Genomic DNA, 13,137 nt, shown 5'->3' on the forward strand with positions numbered 1-13,137 from the left:
TCATTGATATCTATTTGTTTTAAATAATTCATATTAGATATGTAAAATGACTAAGACCAATGCCGCTCTTACAAAAACAAAGAGAACCCGGTTCTTATCTCCAAATTATTAGCATATAATTATTTAGATTCTAGTGACATGATGTTTACTACACATTATATGACCGATGGTTTCACACATATTCCTTAAATCTATTATTTTTATAACGTGCTTTTGTTTTCAACGGCTAGCTTTTGGAACATTTTTTCTCAAATGGCATTTGGTCCTATGTATTCTTGGTCCCCTACAAATTAAGTTCTATCTGATATTTATGTTTTGTGATGGCACTTTGGCAACGGGTCTCATGCAAATAACTCTCTGTGACGGAAGTCAAGTGTTTTTGAGGAATTAGTACACTTACAAACTGAGTTTTTCTCTACACATAAAGTTAGAAATCAGTGATTCCAAAATGTGAAAATAAGAAGCAAATCGTTGAACCAATTAACTCTCGTAGATACAATTAAGGAATAAGAGTCAATGGAGTACATATAGTTAATTGTTGTCACAACTTCATAAACCTCTCTTGGATGAACTCACTTGCATCCTGAAAATCAAGAGAATTTTTAACTACTTTAATGAACTAAACAATGTAAAGGTGGTTGACAATTCGGGGATTTTAAGCAAGTGTCCATCGACCCTTTTTTTTTGGCTAAACAAGAATATAATGAAAATGACTTCAACAAAGTTCAAGTGGGATTTACAAATGCCTTTGGATGTACATCCTTTCAACTAGAATTGCATTTTCGACACACTTGGGTGCAAATGGTATAAAAATGACATCAAATCTAGGTGTAGCAATGTAGATTGTTTGGTATATATAGGAAAAAAGGGTTTCATATTAAACTTTGTATTGATCAGAAGAAATGACACACGCACTAAAACGATATTGTGAAAGCATATAATGTCGCAAAGCTAGGTACGTGGGATCTCTTTTAAATACAATTCAACACATCGTTCAAAAATTTCTAGTCATTGATTGAGACTTAAGCGAAAGAATATTATGCTCAAAAGTTAATCATTCAAATGAGATAAATGAGAGATTGGTGGACAACCTTATTCCCTTGGTGTTTTACATTTGTAGCATTCCATTCTACTTGCATAATTGTGAACTCCACAGCCTAGCCTGTTCGGAGTTCAAGACTCAAAATCAAAATCAAATTTTACCAAATATTTCACGTTCAAATACTTTATGCAAGTGGAAAAATGATATTCTTCTTTTCCTTTTAATACTTCATGCAAAATTTGAAGCTTTTAATTCGAAATTCTACCAGATATATCATATATGTTACCTATTGCAAACCCAATCGCCACTTTTCCAACCTGGAAGGGCACTAGAATCATGAGTGTAATAGCCTGCGGTTGATGCTGCTATCATGGCAGTTGTTGTGTAATCTTTAAGTGCACCACATCTATAACACACAGTTCTACTAGCATAATTGTGTGAACCACAATTAAACGTTGAACAATACCAATCTCCTGCTAAAACTTCTGTTCTATCAATGCCATAATTCGACATTTCTGTAGGTGTAGCGAATTTAGGACACTGGCATCTTTGACATGCATCACGTTTCTTGAAATTTATATGTTGGCATGCACCACACATCCAGTCTCCATTGCTCATTTTCTTTTGTTGTAGGTTCAAATTAAACCTGAAATAATATAATGGATACAAAACTGTCACATTTTAACTCAAATAATGTTATCACAAGTAAAAGAATTGAAACAAGTTTTTTTTTTTGTTGGACATTTAGATAATCGGTTTTGGTTGTTTAGAATTTAGATTATAACATTTGTTTACTAACCTTGAGAAAGATGGTGTATGTGTTAGTTTGTGGTTCTCCAGAATGAACTTGAATGGTTTATATACTTGCCAAAGGATTCCAAAAGTGGGACCCTCATAATAAATCAAGAAAAACCCGGTCCGTCGCGTAAATATCCCAATTCAATGAACAATCAAATCTCTTACGCATCCTTCAAGAATAAAACACATAGATATAATAATGTGAACCAAAATCGTATAATCGGTATTAATTTATGCATGATCCTACTAGCTCCTCTTGGGATTACAAAATTAGAAGAAAAAATGTGTATATACCATCCTAACTCTTTACGATAGTTTGGGAATAAAGAGCATTTGAGATGAAACATAATTAAGCTAGTGACACTAGATTTTGAAGCAAAACTAGTCCCATGTTAAGTTCCAAGAGACCAAGAGTATACCTCTTTATATAAACTGAGTTATTTGGATAAAAGGCCATCATATTCATTTTAACCAATACCTACATAGTAAGCTGTTTGAAGGCTATACAATATGTTTATTAGAAAAGTTGAAAGAATATGATATATCCATTTTACTTTCACTTCATTGATTGTTGACATGGATGGACCCACTAAAGAGATGACGTGGAAGCCATATGAGCATAAACTGTATCGACCCCATGACCTTCATGTGTCTGATTATACATATACACTCATGTAGTCATGTATTATCACATGACATTTCCGTTCCAAGAAAAACAAAAAAACGCATGACCTTTAACTAAAGACACTTGGCAATGCCCAAAAGTGTCACTAACTTGTCTACATGTCTATGGAGTGGTAATAGTTTTTTGAGAAAATTTGGTAATTGGTCCCTTGGTTTGCAAAATATTTCACTTTGACGACTTTAAAAAAAACGACACGCCACTAGTCCTTGTGGTTTGCAAAATTCCATGAAATATTCTCCCGCCATTAAAGCTAACTTTTCATCTACTAGATTTTAATGAAAGAGACTATTTTACCTTAGTACCAAATTTGAAATATACTATAAACCTTAAGGACCATTTGTGTAATTTTGTAAATTTGAAATTATATATATATATATATATATATATATATATATATATATATATATATATATATATATATATATATATATATATGATTTCAACAATTTGATAACTTTTTTTTTATCTTTTCGACATTTTGTTTTCTATTTTTATTTTATAATTTTATTTATTTATGATTTTTTTAATGTTTTTATTTATTTTGATTCAAGTAAATAGTAATAATAATGATGATGATAAATGCAAACATAAAGTTACTAACGATATTAACTATGAAACATTCAAGTAAAAAACATGAACCGTAACGACCTAAAAAAACATTAACACTTCAATTCACAAATAAGAAAAATTAAAGAAAAAACGGTTTCGACATGGTTTATTGAATTTAAGTTTATTACTTGAATCAAAATAAATAAAAACATTAAAAATAACCATAAATAAGTATAACTATAAAATAAAAATAGAAAAAAATATATCGAAAAGTTAAAAAAAAAAGTTAACAAATTCTTGAAATTATATACATACATATATATAAAATTAATATATATATATATATATATATATATATATATATATATATATATATATATATATATATATATATATATATACACACAAAAGTACACAAATGGTCCTTGATGTTTGTAGTATATTGCAAATTTGGTACAAGGGTAAAATAATATTTTTATTAAAATTTAACAACTGAAAAGTTAGATTTAACGGGAGGAGAATCTTTCTTATAATTTTGCAAACCACAGGGACTAGTGGCGTGACATTTCCATGAAAATTCTCAAAATAAGATATTTTTCAAACCATAGGGACCAATTATGAAATTTTGTCTTAGTTTTTTTTAGACTCCTTTTGGCATCATTAACAGAATCTATGATTGTTTTGTCTCTTGCTTATTTAAATTTGCCACTGTTTCTTTTGGAGTTACACAGAGTTTTGTGACAGATTAGCACCTTGCTATTTATTTCTATATATTGCAAGTGATGCCTTTTCTAGTAGTGGCTTTGTGTAGGTTTATTTAGTTTGGGTTGGATTTGAGACCAAAAGTTTCGTTTTCTCTTCCATATACACGAATAAATTCCTTATAACGTAGCAATGCACCATTAGAGAATTCTATTCTTCCTTTGTTTCCATGCCATGTCTTCGATTCTTTTTTGCAATAATTCAAAATCCCACTTGAAGATTCATTTCATGTGCTTTTGTTGGCAATAATTCAAAATCCCACTCGAAGATTCATATATCCGATCACTTGTGCCATACACATTGCTTTCTCCATCACTTTATGCATGTGTGTATATATAACTTAAACATCAATATGTACATTTGAGCTAAATTTTGAAAATTAACTTTAATCGTATATTTTATTTGGCAAAATCATGCGTACTTTCTAAATCTCTCATCCATAATGTTGTCATCATTTCGTAACAAATTTCAAATAAAGCATGTTTCTGAAAACTTTCTTTTTGAAACTACATATAAGATGATTAGTGACACCTCAGGGCAACACATATTTCATCGCAAAAGCAAGAGATTTGGGAGTTGAAGTCCCACAGCAAGTTGGAAGTTCAGTTGAAGAACAAAAGGGTATTCTTTACCAATTACAACCATACCTCCCACGTGGACACGAATGGATAACAAGAGATATAAATGGTTTCGATATCTCGAACTCCTCAAAGAAGAATATTCTTCCGTGACAGGTGGACATTAGTGATGGATAACACTATACTTGATGCACTGGGCACCAATCTTACTGACATGTCAAACTTTTAGTTGATTCGATAACATTTGTTTGTCGACTTACGATTTGATAAGCAAGAACCCAATCACTATTTATAACATTTGACTTCCCTTCTTTCTTTAATTGGAAGAGCTCTAAGATGCTTGAACATAAAATCACAAACACACGAATCTTGGATGGAAAACCCTTGCGGGAAAAACCACAAGACATTCTTATTCATTTGATAGAATCGACAATGGAGGGAGGTTACTTGGCTGTGAAAATCGACCAAGGACAGAAGTAGAAGAAAGATGATGATATGAATAGAAATCTATATCTACATGTCTTGAGTAAATTACACGAATGGTCCCTGTGGTTTAGTGTAATTTGTGCGTTTGGTCTCTAATTTATTTTTTTAACTTAACAATCTTTATAACTTGATTTTGTTGCGCTTTGGTCTGTGTTACTCTTAAAAAGACTATTTTGCCCATCTTACTATTATTTTATCTTTTAATTATCATTTATGATTTGTTTATTAAAAAGAAATGATAAATAAATATGGAGGCCCACCTCCTCGTATTCATTCCCCTTTTTAACTTTCTCTCTTTGCTTTCCCCACCACTAATCCACACGATGTTCTCTCAGTCAAGAACAACTAACCCATACGATGATAAATAAATATGTTCTCTCGGTCAAGAACCACACATCTTCCTTAAAATTCCACCTACATTTTTGTCCCCCTTTACCGCCACCGACATCTGTCGCCTGCTATGTCGCCACCACACGAACATCTTTCTCAGTTCCCCTTCCCTTTTCTGATATCTCTTTGGTGCGACCTCCCCTATTCAACTAAAACTGTCATCGCAGCCAACCAAAGCCTTCAAATCGTCGCTGATAACCTCTTCTGATCAAAACCTGCACGATGTGGCTGACCCCTTCCCCATTCTCTAGAAACCTGCAGCCAGATGGATTAGAAACCCTTTCAAACATTCTGCAGATGTTGTTTGACGATTGTATTTAGGGGAAATGTGGCAATTGTATAAAGGCTAGAATCCAAAAACCGAATTCGAGGAAAGCTGAATCATGCACGATATAGTGTGTGCTGAATTTCATATGTTCACCTTCTTTTCCACAGTTAACGCTCAGACTCACATTCTCTAGGTTTTAGTTTATTACGGTTTTTTATTTTTTATTTTTATTTTTTTATATTTTTTTATTTGTAGTGTCGATTCAAAAGATTCAAAAGTTTGTTGATAGAAGGTTTCATCTAAACTTTTGGTTCAAGGATTCCTCTTATTCTTAGCCTTATATTTTTATTAAAGGATTTGAAATTAGGTTTTATTTTATTACATGTTTAAAATATTGATATTTTTTTTTTCATTTTGATGGATCGGAGAATTTGTTTTCCATTCCATATTTTTTTGGTGGTTTAACGTATTGGATTTCTATGCAAATATGAAGATTGATAGGTTATAGGTAACATGAATTAGGTGGGGGCATGGGAAGGTCGATAGTCCTTCAAGAGAAGAAGGTGAGAGTGGAGGGAGGTCGGGGTAACGGTGAGGATGATGGACCCACATGTATTAAATAAATTAATAAAAAACAAAACAACAAAAATAATAGATAATAGTATATTGGTCATTTCAAGTTAGTCAGGGACCAAATGCGCAAGAAAATGAAATCATATGAACAATCCAAGTTAAAAAAATAAATTAAGGACCAAACATCCAAATTACCACAAACTATAGGACCAAGACCATCCATGTAATTTACTCACATGTCTTTGTGAAGAGGTTTACAATTCTAGTAATATTCAAATAACCAAATTAAAAAGAAAACATTCTTAAATAAATGGAATTCGCAATAATCATCTAATATTCATAATAACCATATGCCCTCACATCGATGATCATTTCAGAATTCACATGAAACATAAATCAAGAGGTAACAATGTAAAAATGTTGTATAAAAGGAAAGTAACGTGCTAATAGGTCACATTTAAATGCAATTATTTCTAAAAATGTTGAATTGACATTAAACATTGCCATGAAAATTATGGTTTCAAAACATTTTTAACAAACTATCTTGAAACAAAACCAAGATTACCAAATAACCCTTCAATCTTCAATGGTGATCCAAATATAAGTAGTTTCGAAAGTCCCTAAGTCAATGTGTTATACTCTTTAATCCATCATCTTTAACTCTCCTCACTACAAGAAATGTTGCCAACAGTGGCGATGACATTAGCAGCGACAATCACTAATAGCAGCAACATAAAACATACGTGTTTGGCGTCGTGTGGTGTCGCCGCTAATATTAGATGCCGCTACTAATGGCGTCACCACTATTGTCTGCATCAGTGATCTATGTGACGCCTCATGTAATTACTCTCACCGTTGAAACGAGGGATCAATAGTACAAAAAGGACATATGACAACTTTTTTTTAAAAAGGCGGTCATGGTTTTGGTTATTTGCGTCACTAAAGATCATTAATTAAAGTCTAGTAATGTTTGTCACATGTTAACTAAAAGTGATCATACAATGTCACTAACACTAGTAAAATCTGTCACCATTGCAAACTATTTTCACACATTTTGTCATTATTTTACATAAAAAAATGTGACAAATACTAGCCACGATAGATCATTGTGACAATAATTATTTTATTATGAGATTTTAAAAAAACATGTGAATATCAGTGTTTTATGATAACAGTTAAATTCCATATGTATGTCTAAAGTTAATGATTTTGAATATAAAAGAATAACAACAAGCGACTGTAAATATTTTATTATGACATTTAAAAAACATAAAACATGTAACTAAAAGTATTTTATACTCACGTTTTAATTTTCATGTGTATCTAAATGTAAAAAATAGTAAGGGTGGCAACCCGTTAACCTACCAACCCAACAACCCGTTTATTTCATGGGTTGGGTTATCCTGTTTGGGTTCACAGGTCAACCCACCAACTCGTATATATATATATATATATATATATATATATATATATATATATATATATATATATATATAATGAAATTTACATTTAAAGACATTGATATATTTAATTATTAATGAAATTTGATTTTCATTTGTATTCGTAATATTTCATATCATTGTATTACTTCTATATTCATATGTGGCTAATCTATATTTGCGGTTCATTAATCACAAAAGAAAAAACACATGTCATTATTTTTAGATACTCACGAGTCACGAACGAATAACACATTCACTTTCTATGAATGTTTTCAATTTTCAATTTTATTTAGATGTTATTGATTTTATGAATTTATATTGAAAACCTCATTTTTTGATGTTAATTACTTTAATCATTTTATGAATTTCTGTTGAAAAAACCTCATTTTTGAAAATGTGTTGCTTATTTATTAAACGAGTTATATGGGTTGGGTTTGATCCATTAACTTATGAACCTACGAACCCATATATTTAAACGAATTATATGGGTTGGGTTGGGTTGAGGTTTCCAACCCATGAGTTGCCAACCAATATAATATATGAGTTGGGTTGAGTTTATGTTTTCGGACCCACCAACCCACAAATCCGAACCCAACCGGATTGCCAAGCCTAAAAAATAGTAACAATAAAAATGAAAAAAAAACATGTCAATATAAGTGTTATACGGTGACAATTTTGAAAAATAAAACTAATATTTGGAGGGAGTTCAATTTTTTCCATCGTCTAAAAAATTTCAGTTTTCACACTTTATTGAAATTTCATTATTTTTTCCCTCTTTAACAAAAAATTTAATTTTTTATTTCCCTCTATCTCTAAAAACAAATCAGACATAATCATCATTCTCTCTTTTTCTCTAGTCGTCATCTCCAAAATACTTAGGGTGCATTTGGTTGTGGAAAACTGTTTTCATTTTCTAAGAAAACATTTTCAGAAAATAGAGTTGCGTTTTCATTTTCAGTTTTCAATGAAAATTTTGAAATCGTGTTTCGTTGAAAGCGATGGAGTTTTCATTTTTCATTTTGGAAAATTAGAGAACACGTTTGGTTGTGCATTTTCTTATCACTTTTCATTTTCAGTATTTTAAATATTACAATGTTAGAAATATTTTAACATAAAATTAAACATTTTCCAATAACATAAAACGAAATATATTTTAACATAAAACCAAACACAACTTTAATATTAGAATATCAAACATAAATTTTAATGTAAAATTCAACATAAAAAAACATTCTCCATAAAACATTTCTAATACTATAATAGTATCAAGCAAGCAAGTGTCTCTGATGTCGTTTTGTATACTTTTCCAACAACATATCAGCAATCGAATCTCTAACTTGAAGCATCTCATCTTGAATCGTCATATCCAAAGGAAACCCCTCTTGAACCACTTGCAAACTCTCTTCAATGTTGTGAAGATTTTTATCACCATATCTAGTAAATAAAGTGTCCGCCCTATCTTCAATTCGTATATATGTATGCAATACACAACATGCATGCGGAATCAACATTTGACGTCTCAACGGATAATTTGGTATATCTTGAAGAATATGAAATCTTTTTTTCAGAACACTAAATGCTCATTCAATGACATTATGAACACATGAATGCATGAAGTTGAATGATTATTTCTTTCCCCTAACTCCACTAACATGTTGCGAATCTGAACGATGATACCGTTCACCACGATATGGTGCTAAAAATCCCTTTAAATTTGGATACCCGCTATCAACAACATAGAAATTATTTACAACCACATAATGAATATATATATATATATATATATATATATATATATATATATATATATATATATATATATATATATATATATATATATATATATATATATATGAGTTGAGTATTTAAAAAATATATTAAATAAATGCGATAAAAAACAATTGATAAATCTTACCACCAACTGGTATTGGAAAGTTATTTTCGGGTCTAATAACAGCATCGTAAAATACATGAGATTCATTTGCCGTTCCCTCCCAGTCGGAATACACAAAAGTGAACATCATTTCATGGGAGCAAATTGCCATCACATTTTGTGTTACAAGAACTGCTCTTCTACCTCGAAATGACTTTTGCTTTGATGATGGAGCCCAAACTCTTACATGTGTGCCATCAATAGCACCGATACAATTCTACATAGAAATTATATATATATATATATATATATATATTATATATATATATATATATAGAGGTAGGTTCAAATGTTTCTTACATCTATTGTGTGATAGAATGCACCAATAAGAATTGAGTATATATTAAATGATATCCATATTTATAATTCTTTTTTATAGAAAGTAATTTAATTCGTAATTAATGTCAATAATAATATTCTTTCATAATGAATTCATATATAAAATAATAAGAGTGTATTCTAGAAGAACAAGAGTATATTCTACTAGAATACACCCTCATTCTTCATATTCCATACAACTTTATTGTATTTTAAGTGAGTGAGTCCTAAAAATAACATTATTGCTAACATAAAAACCTAGATACGAATTCATTCTTAAAGAATGTTATTGCTGACATTAAAGACGGATTTAATTAATTTTTATAAAGAGAAAATTATAATTATGGATATCATTTAATATACATACAATTATGGAAATCATTTAATATCTATCATTATTTAATTAAATAATAATATAATTTTACTAAATTCCTATTGGTGCATTCTGGTACACAATAAATGTAAAAAACACTTTAACCTAGCCCTATATATATATATATATATATATATATATATATATATATATATATATATATATATATATATATATATATATATATATATATATATATATCAAGGTTGTAAAAATCGCTTGACGTTAGCTAGTTGATGGACTGGGGTTAAGGGATTAATCGGATAGGCGGAGATTAATCGGGGACCACTAATTGTTAATTTGTTAGATTTTAAAAAATTAAATGGGACTAATATTATATAAAAGTTCATAAATACCGCTAATATCATAACAAAATAGGTTAATACGATAAATACAACACTAATCATACATCAAATAGTTTCTATTGAGATATAACTTCTTCAAAGTGTTAAATTTTCATCGGGTTCTACTGTTTCAGTCATTTTGTATGCATGGATTAATCGCAAGGCGCTCTCTAATCGGTCGAGTAGTGCGTAGGGATTAATCGGAGATTAATCAGGACCTAATCAGGATTTTTACAACATTGATATGTATATATATATATATATATATATATATATATATATATATATATATATATTTGTGAGAGATATATATAGAGAAATAAAGCATATATGTGTAAATATTAACAAGGAGAGATCAATGAATACCATAAAGAATGGATACCATCTTGAATTTGCTTGAATTTATGGTTGATATTCACCTCTATCAACTGTTTTAACTACTGAAAGAGCAAATGCCTTCAAAGCTCTTAATATATTCTTAAACCACTATTGCACGATGGAAGTGGAATGTTGAAAACGATCAGAAATCAGTCTTTGTGTTATGCCATGAAAATAATCTGCAAACTCATTGACAAACCTTCTTCTGCACTTACTTCCTTACAATCTTGCAACAAACCCATCATCTTTTGTTTATCACACCAGTTCAAAAAAACATGTGGCTTCATCATAATTGCTTCATACATTGAATAGGATTCCTGCATAATATCTCTCTAATGTATTTTTTTTTTCCACTTAGCATAGACGTCCTACAAGGAGTTCGATCAATAAAATTTATATCATTCGGTTTTATGAAAAAGAACATCATCATATCATCCATATCATCATCGTCGTCTGAATAAGAGATACTATATGAGGAATCTAACATTGTAGCACTTTATATGCATAATAAATCATTCATAATTAATGTTTGTCAAGTAAATAACACATCAAGTTTCATATATATATATATATATATATATATATATATATATATATATATATATATATATATATATATATATATATATATATATATATAGGGAAAGGATCAAATGAGAACGTCTAAAATGTTGAGAACGCAAAAACAGATCTGGACAATCAATATATAAGGGCATATTAGTAACTTTATATTTTAATTAAATTAAAATAAAATAAAAATCAATCAAATTCCCTTAAATTTAGGACCAGTTACCAAAAAACAAAGAAATATTCAATTATTTATTTTTCTTATTAATGGAATATAAAAAAATATTTTTACTCAAAATTATTTTAAATTTGAAAAAAAAATCTTTAAAAAAATCATTTTTTCTCCTATTTCATGTTTTTGTTTTTCAAAAAAAATGAATAGAAGTACAATCCTAAATCAATACACTTATATTCACAAACAAAATGTTTCTTCAAAAAACCTGATACTACTCTAATCACAAATGAGTACACATCAATTTACAAATAATTCAATGACTTTTTCATCAATTGAAAATAAAAAAAGTGTAAAAGTTATCATTTCTTCATAAAATGAATACTTCTAATCATAAATAAATACACTCATTCACATGGATACACCAATATTCATAAATAAATACAACCATTCACACAAAAATACACTGTTATTCACAAATGAATACACTGTTATTCATAAATAACAAATCAGTCTCTCTATAATTGAATACACTGCTATTCATAAATAAATACAACCATTCACACATGAATACACTGCTATTCACAAATGAATACATTGCTATTCATACACTTCGATATCCATCCCCACTTCTTAAGACATTTCTTTGATAATTTGCAAAAGCATCAAATTTGACCAAACTTGAGAACTATCCAAATTCATGTGAATCTGGACACTTCATAAGAACACTAACTTTGACCATTTGCATTTGACTTTAAATTCAATGCTTCGATGTCTGTTGGAACAGCTACAATCATTCGATAAACAACTGAATTCTTCTTCCATAACACCCCAACTTTTAATTCCAAGAACCTTTTCTAATCAAAATCCATACCAAGAAATTTTTTCATGTTCTTCAAACTAAAAAAAACATATTTCATCATTTAAATAAACAAACTGCCAAATGGATTCATCAACAACAGATCAATCTTCTTTAAATCAACTTACTGATCAAATCAATAATACTCTCTGAGTCGTCTTTAATCCCAAACACATAAAATTGAATGGATATAATCAAGCGATTTAGGCAATTTCAGCTTAACGATGAAAGGAATCGAACAAATATCGTCAATTAAAGAGAGAACGAGAACAAATGTCATTTTTCAAAAAAAAAAAATTATGAGTCGAAAATGAATGAAAACTTGATTTTTAGTTTCAACTGGAATCTGATGAACCAAATACTTGATCAAAATCCAATTATTATCCAAAAACGCATCTGTTCCATCGGATTCAAGGATGCATGTCAAGAATCTTCAATGAATACTGATGAACTAAAATCGAGTTGTAGGAGACCGACTAGAGATCGAGTTACAGGAGGTCGATTTGGTGTTGAAGCCTTGGAGGGTTTTGGTGATGGCGAGGTAGAGAGGCAGAGAGTAGGTCAATGAAATAGAGAGGCAGAGAGTAATTATAGGAGTTTACAAAATTATGGTAATGTTT

At 29.7% G+C, this 13,137-nt stretch overlaps 1 protein-coding gene across 1 annotated transcript; it reads right to left on the reverse strand.

Moving 5' to 3' along the window:
* Window positions 1–451: 451 nt before the first annotated feature.
* Window positions 452–1,980, reverse strand: LOC145071329 (RNA-binding protein involved in heterochromatin assembly dri1-like). The gene is made up of 4 exons (XM_079018226.1): window positions 1,842–1,980; window positions 1,329–1,688; window positions 1,092–1,162; window positions 452–583 (listed from the first exon to the last, which is right to left on the reverse strand). The coding sequence occupies exons 2-3, from the start codon at window positions 1,658–1,660 to the stop codon at window positions 1,093–1,095; spliced, it is 402 nt and encodes a 133-aa protein (XP_078874352.1). The 5' UTR covers window positions 1,661–1,688; window positions 1,842–1,980; the 3' UTR covers window positions 452–583; window position 1,092.
* Window positions 1,981–13,137: the final 11,157 nt, after the last annotated feature.

The sequence above is a fragment of the Lactuca serriola genome, chromosome 8, assembly GCF_051521515.1.
Source record: "Lactuca serriola cultivar US96UC23 chromosome 8, Lser_US96UC23_V15, whole genome shotgun sequence".
Classification (NCBI taxonomy): Eukaryota; Viridiplantae; Streptophyta; class Magnoliopsida; order Asterales; family Asteraceae; genus Lactuca; species Lactuca serriola.